We start from the raw sequence: 16,076 nt of genomic DNA on the forward strand, positions 1-16,076 counted from the left end.
AAAGATAATGCTGTTAAAGGGCTGCGCTCAATATGCCAGCAAATTTGGAAAACTCAGCAGTGGCCACAGGACTGGAAAAGGTCAGTTTGCATTCCAATGCCAAAGAAAGGCAATCCCAAAGAATGCTCAAACTACCACACCTTTGTACTCATCTTACACGCTAGCAAAGTAATGCTCAGAATTCTCCAAGCCAGGCTTCAACAGTATGTGAACCATGAACTTCCAGGTGTTCAAGCTGGTTTTAGTAAAGGCAGAGGAACCAGAGATCAAATTGCCAACATCCGTTGGATCATAGAAAAAGCAAGAGAATTCCAGAAAAACATTTACTTCTGCTTTATTGATTACACCAAAGCCTTTGTGTGGATCACAACAAACTGTGGAAAATTCTTTAAGAGATGGGAATACCAGACCCTGACCTGCCTCCTGAAAAATCTGTATGCAGGTCAAGAAGCAACAGTTAGAACTGGACATGGAATAACAGACTGGTTCCAAGTAGAGAAAGGAGTATGTCAAGGCTGTATATTGTCACCCTGCTTATTTAACTTAAATGCAGAGTATATCATGCGAAATGCTGGGCTGGAGGAAGCACAAGCTGGAATCAAGATTGCTGGGAGAAATATCAATAACCTCAGATATGCAGATGACACCACCCTTATGGCAGAAAATGAAGAGGAACTAAAGAGCCTCTTAATGAAAGTGAGAGAGGAGAGTGAAAAAGCTGTCTTAAAAGTCGACATTCAAAAAACTAAGATCATGGCATCCAGTCCTATCACTTCATGGCAACTAGATGGGGAAACAATGGAAACAGTGACAGACTTTATTTTCCTGGGCTCCCAAATTGCTGCAGCTGGTGACTGCAGCCATGAAATTAAAAGACGCTCGCTCCTTGGAAGAAAAGCTATGACAAACCTAGACAGCATATTAAAAAGCAGAGACATCATTTTGCTGACAAAGGTCCATCTAGTCAAACCTATGGTTTTTCCAGTAGTCATGTATGGATGTGAGAGTTGGACTACAAAGAAAGCTGAGCACTGAAGAATTGATACTTTTGAACGGTGGTGTTGGAGAAGACTCTCTTGAGAGTCCCTTGGACTGCAAGGAGATCCAACCAGTCACTCCTAAAGGAAATCAGTCCTGAATATTCATTGGAAGGACTGATGCTGAAGCTGAAACTCCTCCAAACTTTGGCCACCTGATGCAAAGAAGTGACTCACTGGAAAAGACCCTGATGCTGGGAAAGATTGAAGGCTGGAGAAGGGGATGACAGAGGATGAGATGATTGGATGGCATCACCAACTCAATGAACATGAGTTTCAGCAATGGACAGGGAAGCCTGGTGTGCTGCAGTCCATGGGATCGCAAAGAGTTGGATATGACTGAGTGACTGAACTGAACTGAATCCCTCTGCTTGGAGCCTTCTTCCCCAAACAAGCATAAGTTCACTTTCTCACCTTCAAGTGTTTTTCCAGTCACCTACTTCAATGACCCTGTTTAAAAATCACTGCCTACCAATCTCCATTTGTTCTTTTTTTCTTAGTAATGGTCACTTTGAGCAAAATATGTTTTTTTTTTTTAACTGTTGTTCCTCCAATGTAATGTAAAGATTCTATTCCCTCAATGAAATGTAAGCATTCCAAAGGCAAGGATTTTAACTCTTTTATTCACTGGTATATCCCAAGCTCCTTGGCCCATGTAGATGCTCAATAAATACTGACTACGTGAATGAACCTGAATCCACTTTTCTGAGATCACTTACGCTTAAAAGTAAATCCTGAAAAGAAGGACACTGTTCATGTCAGTTTTCTAGGCTTTCCCATCCACCTGTAGTGATGCTTCTCTTCCTTGGTATCTCGGTTCTTCTGAGTCTCACATACCAAGCTCACTGGAGCCACAGGAGCAGCATTGACTCCAGCCTTCCACACAGCTGTAACTGCCACAAGGAACAGGGAACACAGGTGGAGGAAGGTCTAGTTAGCTGTGGAGCAGCATCACCACCAGCGGCATTCTCAACCTGGTCACTAAGTGCTGAAAATTTTAATAAAGTGGTAAGGAAAAGAGTGAAGGATGAGAGGTGTTGGGCATCATCTCCAGGTAAAGCCAGGTGACCTTGCTTGACCCTGGAACAGGAGGAACCCAGAAAGATGAATCACTGTAGAATGGTTGAGTTGGAATGGTGCTGGGAATAGTGGCTGTGATGATTGGTCCATTTCCCTGTCTCCTCCAAAAGATTAGTAATAAGTCCTGATGACAGGAAGTCTTGCAAAGTAACCTTCTAGGCTATTCCATCTGTATCTCAGATCAGAAAAAAGCAAGCCTTACCACCACAGCCATGGGCTCTTCCCAGAATCAGAACCAGAGGTGTATATAGGAGAGGATAAATGACAGCTGTCATTTGGGGTAGACACCTGGGTCAAGTGTTTTATCAGAGTCATCACAATCTTGTGGCTAGAGGCCAGATCTACTCTTTGAGTATGCCGATTCAGACTTCCTCATTGCTAAAGATGTTTAGGCAGGTGTACTAGCTCCACTTAATACACTTGGAATATGTAAGTGGAAAGACATGACCCTGATTCATTTCCTGATCCAAGGCTGCTCCCCAGCCCACACCCAAATAAAAGCACCACAGGCCAGGCCAGCTCTTAAGGAATTCATGGTGGGAGAGGAGGCCCTCAGAGATCTGAAGGCCAGCGGAGGGAAGGTGTGTCCACTGAGCCGGCGTTGCAACAGGAGGACTCCTTGACGAGGTGAGGCCACAGTAGGACGTGGGTGAGGAGAGAGGACAGGGAAGGGATGGGTTCTGGTCAGATAAGAGTGCCCTCAGGTGAGTGACAAGGTGGGCAAAGGAGGGACTCAATGTGTAGGGATGAGGACACACAAGGGGGAGAGGAGAGAGATGCTGGGTTCTGGGGGCACAAAATGGGGCTTTGGAGGAGATGGGGATGGAGTCGTGGAGGGTACAAAACAGAGAAAAGGATAGAAACAGGGACACAGAAGGAGGGAGGTGAGGGAGAGGAGACGGAGCAAGGAGTAGGAGACGTGTGGGACAGAATGAATGAAAGAAGATAGGGACACAAGATGAGGGGGACAGGGCCTAGGATTATGGGAAGGGGTCATAGCAGCTGTGGGCACACAGAGAAGACAGGAGGAGAAAGACACAGACAGAGGGAGGAAGGAGACAGAGGGGGAGGGAGATGGTGATCCGCTGGAAGGAGCAGGTTCAGGAGGGCTAATTTCCACCTTCTGCTCTCCATCCCCAGAGACCCCAGTCCTCCCTTCCAACTGTGCCCCCTAAGAGAGATGGCACCAGCTAGAACAGGATTCTGCCCTCTGCTGCTGCTCCTGCTGCTGGGGCTGTGGGTGGCCGAGGACCCAGTCAGTGCCAGGCCTGGGAACATGACCCCAGCTCAGTGGTTTGAAATTCAGCATGTGCAGCCCAGGCCTCAAGGCTGCAATGCTGCGATGCGCAAAATCAACAAGTTTTCCAAACGCTGCAAAGACCTCAACACCTTCCTACATGAGTCCTTCTCCAGTGTGGCCACCACTTGTCAGACTCCCAACAAAGCCTGCAAGAATCATAAGAAGAACTGCCACCAGAGCCAGAAGCCTGTATCCCTGACCGACTGTAAGCTCACCTCAAAGAGATACCCAGACTGCAAGTACAAGGAGAAGAAACGGGTCGCTTCTTACATCGTGGCCTGTGACCCTCCCAAGAAAGGGGACTCTGGGAAATTCAAGCTGGTTCCTGTCCACTTGGAAAAAGTCCTTTAGGTTTTCAGCCTTCCTTGCGCTTGAGCTAATTCCCTCTCCAGGCCTCTGAACCACTCCTCCACCCAGAAGGTTCTTTTCTGACATCTCTTGGGACCCTTCCTGGCTCAAGCTCCTCTGAAAAGATAGAGGCCTGGAGGGCTGAGATGATACCTTAGCAGGTTAAGCTCTGGAAGAGATGATCTCTCTACTTTTTATTGCTGTTTTTCCAGAAGTTTATCCCCAATAAGCTTAGCGGGTGTGGGTTCCTTGGTCTGTGCCTCATACATCTCTCCCGTGCCCTATCTTCTTATGGCAGCATGGCGCGAGGAAGAAAGGACTGGAAAAAGCATGTATGGGATTTAGGAAAGAGTTACTTCCGTTCCTAAACTAGGCCTCTTCCCCAGCCCTGATGTGGTGGTGAGGTGTCCTGTGTGCAGGGAGGCGGCCGGAAGGGAAGAGAAGGAGGCCATAGCACATCACAATGATCCGGCATTTCAGGCTCTTCATGGTGTGTCCATGGGCGTCCCTTGTGAGACAGAATTGACAGAGATTACTTACTTCTTTAGGGATGAGGAAATTGAGGTTTCAGATGGCTTTATTAAAGAGCTTGTCAGGGAGGTTCGTAGCAGAATTTGGACTTGAAACCGGGTCTCCTGACTCTGCCTGCAGTGCACTTTCTAGTTTATCACCGGGCCTGAAATGGAGAGCTCTGCAGGGACCAGGGGGTACTGGGTGAGAGTTCACCCGTGAGGCAATGTCGGGGAGCTCGGCAGAGCCAGTTACGCCATGCTGGCTGCAGGAAAGGTCATTACCTCTCTAGCCAAGGGACTGCTGCTGAGGTGTTCCAAGGATCGTAATCCTCTCTCTTCCCTGCACCCCACCCCCACCCCGCCGCTCCGCCCTCCCGCCTCTCCAGCCCACTACTCTTCTGTCCTGGGCCCTGGGCCTGGCTCTGGCTGGCTGGATGGCTTAGCCCTGAAGGCACAGTGCGTCAGGGAAGTGTCCCAGCTTCATCCCGCTGTTCCAGGATCACATTTCCCTTGACCTCAAGGGACTTCCGTGGCCCAGTGCCTGCTTGTCACAAACAAGCTCGTGGGAGCTGCCAGAGCTTCCTTCCTCCCGATAATGATCTCTCCTGCTTGGTGCTTCCCTGGCTCTCCGCTCTGGCTGTCCGCCCAGGCCAGAGGGGTTGAGATGTGGAAATGCCACCTCCCTGTCCCCCAAGGGCTGCAGACACCAGTTCTCCCTTCCTGGTGAGCAGAACTGGAACAGAAACTATTGGTTTCTGTCGGCTCAGGGCTGATAGCCTCCCACTCATAGCCCCCACCCAGCATTGCCTGCAGCCCTGACCATCACCAGCCCCTTCTCTCTCCCTTAATCTCAGTCCCAAACTTCACTATGCCCATGCCCACCCTAGCTGAGCACCTAAAGACTACCTTGTTAGACCTTCCCTCCCCAGCTGTGGAGTCTACTGCCTACCTGTCCCTTCCCAACACTCCAGTGTTCCTTTATGCCTTACCAGAGTCAGGTAAGCTTTGGAGCCAGATACAATTGGGTATAAATCTTGGTTCAGTCCTTTGTGACTACATGTCCTAAAGAAAACCAGCACCTCTTTGCAACTATGTTTCCATGCATATTGGAGTAATACCACCTACCCAATAGGATTTCAAGAAGACTTAGAAATGACACTTTTGAAGTCTCAGTCAACCCCTGGCACTGGTAGGCAGTCAATAATAATAGCTAGTAGCAGGTAGTAATAGCAATAACCCTATCATATCCACTTTTGGCTAGACAGACTGGGTGGTTTGAGATGGTGAGGGAAGGGATGGGAAAACAATGGGGAGCAAAACATTGAACACTCCAAGCCAAGTGTGGGGCCAATACATTGATGAGCCTTCAAAGTAGAGGGGCAGTAAGTATATTTTATAGCCAAATGACTGAATGTAAAGTCTACATATCTATGGTCACTGTGCTATACATTTATCACTCTAAATAGATGATTTTCAACTGAGGTATATGGATAACCATGACTGACGGGTAGCTGATTTTTTGCTTTTCACTGTTTTCTTCTTTAACAACTCTTTTTATACTCTTTATTGATGATTTTTCTTATGGATATTATGGTTTTGGAAGACATCCTCCTCATAAACTTCTTAAGTGGCTAAAATTAATGTATTCTCTCAAAATAAAAAGAATTTCCAATTTCCAAATATAATTTTTTTTTCTTGAAGAACTCATAATCTCAATAGTAGCTAAAAATTAAGCATAATTCTAAAGCAATCTATGATGATAGTGGTCAGAATAGTGGTAGACTTAGGGAATACTAACTGGGAAGGTATAGGAAGTAAGCTGGAAATGTTTGATTCCTGCTCTGGATATGCTTACTTTGTGAAAATTTACTGAGTTGCACATTTATGATCTGTGTACTTTACTGCATGGAAATTATGCCTCAATTTTAAACTCTTCCCAAAAAGTATAGTTTTTAAAGATTAGTTTATCTAACATGAGAAATGCTAATACATCAATTCACAAATATTATAATAAAATAAAATCACAGAATCATGATCTAATCCATTTCTATCATCCTACTTTGTACTATTTGTTAAATTAAATAGTAGTTGTACTATTTACCCACACCAGGGTATGGCATAAGCTCTCTTGGAGGAGGTCATCAGTGACCCCATAGAGCCACCAGAACTTACACAGGACTGGGGAAACAGACTCTTGGAGGGCACAAACAAGATCCTGTGTGCACCAGGACCCAGGAGAAAGGAGCACTGACCCCACAAGAGACTGACTCAGACTTGCCTGTGAGTGTCCAGGAGTCTCCAGCGGAAGCGTGGGTCAGCTGTGGCCTGCTGCAGGGTCGGGGCACTGAGTGTGGCAGTGCATGCACGGGACCTTTTGAAGGAGGTCACCATTATGGCCAGGTCAGCAGGTGCCCAACATGCTACTGGAGAAGAGTGGAGAAATAACTCCAGAAAGAATGAAGAGACAGAGTCAAAGCAAAAACAATGCCCAGTTGTGGATGTGACTGGTGATGGAAGTAAAGCCCAGTGCTGTAAAGAACAATATTGCATAGGAACCTGGAATGTTAGGTCCATGAATCAAGGCAAATGGAAGTGGTCTAACAGGATGGCAAGAGTGAATATCGATATTTTAGGAATCAGCAAACTAAAATGGACAGGAATGGGCAAATTTAACTCAGATGACCATTATATCTACTACTGTGGGCAAGAATCCCTTAGAAGAAATGGAGTAGCCCTCATAGTCAACAAAAGAGTCCAAACTGCAGTACTTGGGTGCAATCTCAAAAATGACAGAATGATCTCTGTTCATTTCCAAGGCAAACCATTCAATATCACAGTAATCCAAGTCTATGCCCCAACCAGTAACACTGAAGAAGCTGAAGTTGAACAGCTCCATAAAGACCTACAAGACCTTCTAGAACTAACATCCTTTTCATTTAAGGGGACTGGAAGGCAAAAGTAGGAAGTCAAGAGATACTTGAGTAACAGGTAAGTTTGGCCTTGGAGTACAAAATGAAGCAGGGCAAACCTGACAGAGTTTTGCTGAGAGAACACACTGGTCATAGTAAACACCCTCTTCCAACAATACAAGAGAAGACTCTACACATCAACATCACCAAATAGTCAATAACAAAATCAGATTGATTATATTCTTTGCAGCCAAAGATGGAGAAGCTCTATAGAGTCAGCAAAAACAAGACAGGGAGCTGACTGTGGCTCAGATCATGAATTCCTTATTCCCAAATTCACACTTAAATGGAAGAAACTAGGGAAAACCACTAGACCATTCAGGTATGACCTAAACCAAATCCCCTACAATTATACAGTGGAAGTGACAAATAGATTCAAGGGATTAGATCTGATAGAGTTCCTGAAGAACTATGGGTGGAGGTTCTTGACATTGTACAGGAGGCAGTGATCAAGACTATCCCCAAGAAAAAGAAATGCAAAAAGGCAAAATGGTTGTCTGAGGAAGCCTTACAAATAGCTGAGAATAGAAGAGAAGTAAAAAGCAAAGGAGAAAAAGAAAGATACACCCATTTGAATGCAGAGTTCCAAAGAATAGCAAGGAGAGATAAGAAAGCCTTCCTCAAAGATCAATGCAAAGAAATAGAGAAAAGCAGTAGAATGGGGAAGACTAGAGATCACTTCAAGAAAATTAGAGATACCAAAGGAACATTTCATCCAAAGATGGGCACAATAAAGGACAGAAATGGTATGCACCTAACAGAAGCAGAAGATATTAAGAGGTGGCAAGAATACACAGAAGAACTGTACAAAAAAAGATTTTCACTACCCAGATAACCACAATGGTGTGATTACTCACCTAGAGTCAGACGTCCTGGAATGCGAAGTCAAGTGGGCCTTAGGAAACATCGCTACAAACAAAGCAAGTGGAGGATATGGAATTCCAGTTGAGCTATTTCAAACCCTAAAAGATAATGCTATTAAAGTGCAGCACTCAGTATGCCAGCAAATTTGGAAAACTCAGCAGTGGGCACAGGACTGGAAAAGATCAGTTTTTCATTCCAATGCCAAAGAAATGCAATGCTAAAGAATATTCAAACTACCTCACAATTGCATTCATCTCACATGCTAGCAAAGTAATGCTTAAAATTATCTAAGCAGGCTTCAACATTACATGAACTGTGAACTTCCAGATGTTCAAGCTGGATTTAGAAGAGCCAGAGGAAACAGGGACCCTGGTTCCTGGTTCCTGGTTCCTGGCAATTTCCCAACATCTGTTGGATCATCAAAAAAGCAAAAGAGTTCCAGAAAAACATTTACTTCCACTTTATTGATTAGGCCAATGCCTTTGACTGGGTGGATCACAACAAACTGTGGAAAATTCTGAAAGAGATGGGAATATCAGACCACCTGACCTGTCTCCTGACAACTCTGTATGCAGGTCAAGAAGCAACAGTTAGAACTGGACATGGAACAACAGACTGGTTCCAAATCGGGAAAGGAGTATGTCAAGGCTGTATATTGTCACCCTGCTTATTTAACTTATATGCAGAGTACATCATGCGAAATGCTGGGCTGGATGAAGCACAAACTGGAATCAAGATTTCCAGGAGAAATATCAGTAACCTCATATATGCAGATGATACCACCCTTATGGCATAAAATGAAGAACTAAAGAGCCTCTTGATGAACGTGAACAAGGAGAACGGAAAAAGTAGGCTTAAAACTCAACATCCCAAAAACTAAGATCATGGCATCCAGTCTCATCACTTCATGGCAGATAGATGGGGAAACAATGGGAATAGTGACAGACTTTATTTGCGGGAGCTCCAAAATCACTGCAGATGGTGATTGCAGCCATGAAATTAAAAGACGCTCCTTGGAAGAAAAGCTATGACCAACCCAGACAGCATATTAAAAAAGCAGAGACATTACTTTGCCAACAAAGGTCCATCTAGTCAAGGCTATGGTTTTTCCAGTAGTCATGTATGGATGTGAGAGCTGGACTACAAAGAAAGCTGAGTAGCGAAGAATTTATGCTTTTGAACTGTGGTGCTGGAGAAGACTCTTGAGAGTCCCTTGGACTGCAAGGAGATCAAACCAGTCCATCCTAAAGGAAATCAGTCCTGGGAGATCATTGGATGGACTGATTCTGAAGCTGAAACTCCAACACTTTGGCCACCTGATGAGAAAAACTGACTCATTTGAAAAGACCTTGATGCTGGGAAAGATTGAAAGCGGGAGGAGAAGGGGACGACAGAGGATGAGATGGTTGGATGGCATCACTGACTCAATGGACATGGGTTTGAGCAAGTTCTGGGATTTGGTGATGGACAGGGAAGCCTGGCGTGCTGCAGTCCGTGGGATCACAAAGAGTTGGACATGACTGAGCAACTGAACTGAACTGTACTGTTTATTGAAATATTGTAAATATTTTTGGCTCAAAAAGCATATAAAGTTTTTTTTCTAAAGTTATCCTGGTAATCTATACTCTTCTACTATTTATGTAACTGTCAACTAATGAAAATAGAAAAATAAAATATAAATCAAAATAAGAAATTATTTTTTAACTGAGAATTATTAATGAATTTTACATGTAGTATAAGCTTTTGTGCTTGTGCTCATTCTCAGCTGCTCAGTTGTGTTCAACTCTTTGTGATCCTTTGGACTGTAGCCCGCCAGGCTCCTCTGTGCGTACGATTCTTCAGGCAAGAATACTGGAATGGGTTGCCTGCCTTCTCCAGGGGGTCATCCCTACCCAGGGATCAAACCAACGTCTCCTGCATCTCCTGCACTACAGGCAGATTCTTTACCTCTGAGCTACAGGGGAAGCCAAGTATAAGCTTTTACAATCAATAATTACATTTTCCTTAAAATAATAATCATGTATTTGTATTTCCACAGACTGATAGAATTTCAACTTTTTAAGTTCAGAAGGAAAATTTCACTTCCAGTTACATTCAGAGTGTTCACCAATATTTGAAAAAGCTTATTCCGATATTAACAATGAACCCAAATGACCTGACTTGTTTTCATACTAATGCATTAACAGATTAGATTTGACAGTCACCCATTCCTTCACATGATCTTGATCACAGCCAAGTTCAGGGATGCCAGGAATTATGTTGAAATAAGCATTGGGCTATTCAGACTTTGAAAGGCCAAAGCTGAGGTCCAAAACGAATAAGAGGTTTGCGCCAATTACCAAGGTTGCATCTTGACACATTCTTACTTAAAGGCTGAAAAATGGGAAAAGAAGACTGATTAGTTGTGAGATTTCTGTTCCTGGGGGTGGCAGCTTGAAGGGGGAGGAGGGTGTCCAGGGAGGTATTGCCCAGTCTTGGGTAGATGGCTCTAAAGGAAATTGTTTCGCCCTGGATCTATCTAAGGAGCAGAAATGGCATCTCATAAAGAACATAACCCAAAACTGGAGCTAGTGTGAGCTAACTTTCTAGGCATGAGACTATCTGAGGTAGACTAGGTAAGGGAATTTTGACATGACTCTAGTTGCTCCAAAGTCACCAGGCTCTGAAGAAAATGACCCACAGACACTATGAAGAGGGCCAGCTGAGTCAAAGCAGAGAGAAGGGTCCTGATCTCAAGGGCATGTTGTAGGAAGAGGAAATGCCCTTGAGACTGGAAACTTTTTCCTCACATCCACTCTGATGGCCCTCTTCATAGTATCTGTGGCCCTAAGGGGTGACCTCAGAGCTACAGCAGCAGAAAACAAACCAATAACAATACTCAGGGAAGAGCCTTCTTGACAAGAACCTCGCCCGATTTCACCACATTTCTCCTGTGCTACTGCACAACTGGGCCTCCAAGACAGCTTTGAAAACTTCAGATCCTCATTCTAAAGTCCTCCTTCTACCCTCTATTCCACCTGGAGAGAGAAACAGCAGTCACAGCTCTTACCAGGATGTTTTCCTGTGCAGGATTTCAAAGCCAGTAAGCATGGGAACATCCATGAAGCCATGGGGACATGAGAAAACATTGCTAGTGAGGCTTCATAGAAAGTTCACGAGAGGAGAGGCAAGGAAAAATGTCTACCCATAATGGAAATGTGCCCATGAAGGAAAGTCCTCTTGACTTAGAGAAACTGGAATTTCCTCATCTGTGTAAAGGTCATCAACTTCAGAGTATTATGCACATTAAATGTGATAACATACACAAAGCACTTAGTACAGTGGCTGGTGTTCAGGAAAAGTTTGAGAAATGCAATCATTTATATTTATTACTCTGATGTCAAATGTTGAGTGGCCAAATCTCTGATGGAGCAGGCCTGACTTCCGTAACAGAAGAACAGAGGACTTAAACAAAGAAGGCCAAGCTCCTCCTCAGCCTCCTCTTGTCCAAAACAATTCCCAGCAAAGAGGAGATAAGGTAAGGTTCAAAATTAGACAAAAAGGACAATATGCATTAATTTCTCTGCTCTCTCTGCAGTGAAGTGGGAGCAATGTTTTCAATTAGAGGGGAAAGAAAGCTATTGAATATTTCTATTAAGACTATGTAATGGGTTTTTCTCATCTCTACCATCCATGAATCCAAAGATGTGGAAAGAAGACAAAGGAATTAAGGTCACTAACTTTTGAGAGTATCCTCCTTACCAGCTCCTCTCCAAAGAGTTCAATTATCACAGCAGTTGATGGAGAGAAGTTCCTAGTTACATTTCCACTTCCCTTCCTGAGTTATTTAAACTAGTCCTTAGGTAAGCTTACTGTCCCTTCATTCTATCATGGAAGACCTCTTGTATTTTTCCCACCCTCTGATTCAGCTTCATTTGCTAGTCTGTCTTCCATTACATAAAACTACCACCAAGGGTGGTCCACTGCTTTCCCATGGATTGTTTACAATGGTAAAATAATCACCATTGTTACTTTCTCTGATCTTCACCTTGGAAACTTAATTGAAGTTACACATTTAAAACATAAACTGTACACTTGAAACTAATACAATATTGTAAACCAACCATATTTTCATTATAAATAAATAAACTAGCAAACAAACTGACCTGGTGTGAATCAGTACAAATTCCTGCCTGGGCCATGGCATTCACATCTGCATAGCTTTAGACTCTTTCAGTAGATATTCACAAAATGATCTCATAAGATGCTGTATCCAGTGACCTCAGAGATCATCTAGTACCGCCCTCCCTATTTTGCAAATGAGAAAAATGAAACCCAGGGAACCTAAGACCCTGTGATTAGTTTAAGTAAGAACTCATGTTTCTTGAACCAGTCCAATGACATTTCCAAAGTGTTATTCCAGTTAAAGCTCCCAAATGGATCTCAGACATCTTCCAAGGTCAAATTCACGATACATGACTGGCAAATCAATCAGCAAATGGGCAGGTTCCCAGATTGAGACAAAAGCATGTTCATCGAAAACAGAGAGTTCAGTGTCCATGATCCTGAGGTGTTTACCTTTCTGCTGCTAACCTGTGGACTACACCCACTTCACCTGAATGCTTACATTATATCAATGAGATGGAAAAAACAAAATAGCACCCAAGAACTTGATGGTAAACTTGTCAAGCATATCCCTGGGCCATGCCTGTTGGAGACATAAATAAGGGCACAGAGCAAGAACAAAGGTCTTTACTCTCCATCTGCTGTTTGGGGCCAAGGTGAAAGCATTGCAGAGATCCCATTGGGTGGATCTACAGATGGGCCTGAAACATCCAACATCTTTTATCTTTGGTAAGGGTTATCATGCTTTACCCTCAAGGTTGACACATCCAGGGCTGGGTGTTCATGGTCAACTAGAGCCCCCAGAGCAATGTTTCTCAGACTTTTCCCTGAAGTGCTAGTAATGGCAGAGGAGAATTAATTAAACACTAAGTCATGTCCCGTAGGCATGAGCTTTCTCTGAAGCCTTTTTCTTTCACTTAATTAATACTTATAAAATAGCCACATGCATAGTTGTTTTATATCTTAGACTTTAATTTGTGGTCATAATGAATCAATGTTAATTTCCTGGTTTTGATGCCTATGCCATGGTTATGCAGGCAGGCATACTTGTAGTTAGGAAATGTTCATTTTGGTATGAAGGGGCAATAAAGCACTTGGTCTGTAACTTAGTCCCAAACAGTTCAGCAATGTTAATAAAAATTAGGAAATATGGGTGAAGTATACAGCGGAGCTCGGTGTCCTATTCCTAAAACATATATAACTTTGAAATTATTTCAAAACAGAAACATTTGAAAATTATTTTTTAAACAATTGATTTCAATGTTTCAATAAACCCTATCATAGTTTTATTTTGTGTAAAAAACAATGCTTCAAATTACTTCCTTTCCCCTCCAAAATATATGTTTTGGTAAAATTGGGAAAGAAGACATTTATCTCATAGCTTTGTGTGCACTTTGTGCATATCTGCATTCAACCTAGACTAGGAATACAGTCGCCTTAATGACGTTTTCTTTAATTCGCTCTCTGTGGACTGTGCCTCTGACCGATATTTCTCTTAAAGAACTGGATGAGGGTTCAGCACACATTTTTCATTTTGGCTTGTTCTTTAACTGCATAGTGCAGTCCTGTATTATTTAGAGTGTTACTAATTTATGCCTTTTTTTTTTCTTAATTTTGTAAATAGAATTGGGAAAAAAAAAACAATTTGGGCTGCTATTTTAAAACTACAAGCCAAAATCCAGAAATTTTTTGAGTAACAGGGAGTGAATGCCCACCTTTCAACTCTTTGCAGCCCCATGGACTGTACAGTCCATGGAATTCTCTAGGCTGGAATACTGGAGTGAGTAGCCTTTCCCTTCTCCAGGGGATCTTCCCAACCCAAGGATCGAACCCAGGTCTCCCGCATTCCGGGCAGATTCTTTACCAGCTGAGCCACCAGGGAAGCCCACCTTTCACTCATTCTCTAAAAATCTCACTTTAAAAATTTTAAATATAGCCCAAATATCATTTACCAATGTTTATTCATACTTTAAAGGGGAATCATATTTGGTTCTGGTTTGTTTTGCATTCTTCCCCTCAAGGCTTACAATTTTTAGAAATTTCTTTACGTGTGAATCACTTTGAGAATGAAAAACAGAAGTCTTATCAGGGAAAAAATAAGAACTGGATGAGGAAGATATGATAACCACAGAGCCAGCGCAGTAGGAAGGTTCTTCACATCTAAAAATGAGAAAAGAAACATGGAGCACTTTGAAACTAGGACCTAGAACCCCCTCAGTAAGTGTTCACTCAGACTGTTTTTATCACTGTCATCATCACCCCTGGGAGGTCTGAATACTGAACACAGGCTTGAAGTAAGTCAAAAGCCACAAAACACATGCAAGGGGAGACACAGACCCCCAGGCTTGTTGGATTGAGGACGAACATCCTCTCCTGCTTGAGGACAGATCCTATAAAGAGGAACAAAGGGAGGCAGTCCACCCACTGAAGCACAATCATGGTGGACTGGATGCCCTGAGAAGGCCCCAAAGAGCTTCACAGTAGAGAAAAATGGAGCTGGTAAGAGAGAGGGTCAGCCACCGAGAACAGAGATTTCCTGTGATAGCACTCTGAGGCTCAAAGTTTAAAAACCAGAATCCAGGACATCTTACGGCCATGGGTCTTCCCCTCCAATTCTCTTGGAGGAGAATCTTTCTTAGCGAGATTCCTTGTCAAAGTTTCTGGCAAGCTTCTGCCTCAGCCTGAGGCAGCTCCTCTATCTAGCCTGGCTGTAGACTCAGTGCCAAGACCACGAGTCCCAGCAAGCAGAGCAAGGAGGACGTTCAGAGAATCGCAGGTGAGGTAGCCCTATGGTCCAGAGATACCCTGGAGCAGGGCTCTGCCCTTCAGGCTGCTCATCCTTCTAGCGTCCCTCTGGGTTTTTCCAGCCTGAGCTTGTATCTACCCAGCTTCCTGGACTTTCATTCTATTTGCATTTTTCTCCTTTCTCCCTCTTCCCTCTCTCCTGAGGATATCTTTATATATATTTACAAAGTAATTGAGGAGCTGAATATTCACAATCTCGGCCTCCTTTCTGAATTAGAAACGCAATAGTGTTTCATAGCAGAGCTGTGGGGCGTCAGGGCATCCATCTTCAGGGCATCCACGGTCAGGACTTCCATCATTAGGAGTAAGGGCAGCTTCCAGTCACCTGTCCCGGCCCCACGTGGTACTCACGGATGTGTGAGCTGTTTGGCAGAAAGTCAGCTGAGAATCTTCCATACTGTGCCCAGAGAACCTGATCACTATCAGCAGCCACCTGCCTCCTGAAGTTAACATTATACCTTCATTCAGCTTGCCTCTTGGTGAATTTTACCTCAGGGCATCTGCACCCCAGCCTGCCTCATCCTTGGCACCTATGGAAAACATAGTCAGCAATAGCTCCTCTCATGCATAGTCAGGAGTAACTTAGCCAAGCAAGTGAAGCTTCCCGCTGGTTACTCAAGCTGAACCTGTCCTCGGAGACCTCTATGAACAGATCCCACCAAGGCCCTCTATTGAGGTGCCAGGAATCAGTTCTGGGCAATCTCACACAAGATCCAAGCAGAGGACCAGAAAATGTACATACCGCCCATTCTCCACTTAGCCACTTGTGGCCATTTGTAGTGGTCCTGGCCACGCCTACACCAGACCTGCTCTTCCAGAACCCCCTTCTTCCTGAAGAGGCTGCCCCTCGCCTCCAGGGTAAAGCCTGACAACCATTATGAAGGTGGCATTTGTAGCTTAAAGACTACCTCAGCCCAGCAACAGATAGACTTTTCTGGCCCCCTCCTCACACCTCCTCAGTTCAGTTTAGTTCAGTAGCTCAGTCATGTCCGACTCTTTGCGACCACATGGACTGCAGTATGCCAAGCCTCCCTGTCCAACACCAACTCCCAACTCC

At 44.0% G+C, this 16,076-nt stretch overlaps 2 protein-coding genes across 10 annotated transcripts in view; one reads left to right on the forward strand and one right to left on the reverse strand.

Annotated features, from left to right (window-relative positions):
- Positions 1–16,076, reverse strand: part of RNASE13 (ribonuclease A family member 13 (inactive)) — a 46,597-nt gene that overhangs the window by 9,421 nt on the left and 21,100 nt on the right. Inside the window, exon 1 of one of the 9 annotated variants that reach the window (XM_043919454.1) lies at positions 12,256–12,271. The exons of 7 other annotated variants lie outside the window; for them this stretch is intronic. The gene's annotated coding sequence lies outside the window, so the exon portion shown is untranslated. Of the gene's footprint in view, positions 1–1,756; positions 3,295–12,255; positions 12,272–16,076 lie in introns of those variants that run through there. One more of the 9 variants, XM_043919452.1, reaches the window with a different exon arrangement.
- Positions 2,662–3,882, forward strand: LOC122704583 (ribonuclease 7-like). Its single transcript, XM_043919445.1, has 2 exons — positions 2,662–2,744; positions 3,258–3,882. The coding sequence occupies exon 2, from the start codon at positions 3,298–3,300 to the stop codon at positions 3,766–3,768; it is 471 nt and encodes a 156-aa protein (XP_043775380.1). The 5' UTR covers positions 2,662–2,744; positions 3,258–3,297; the 3' UTR covers positions 3,769–3,882.

This window comes from Cervus elaphus, chromosome 12, assembly GCF_910594005.1.
Source record: "Cervus elaphus chromosome 12, mCerEla1.1, whole genome shotgun sequence".
NCBI lineage: Eukaryota > Metazoa > Chordata > Mammalia > Artiodactyla > Cervidae > Cervus > Cervus elaphus.

What these genes read in the sequence shown, in the direction of transcription:
- LOC122704583 (XM_043919445.1), top strand. Translation starts at nt 3,298, where the DNA reads ATGGCACCAGCTAGAACAGGATTCTGCCCTCTGCTGCTGCTCCTGCTG.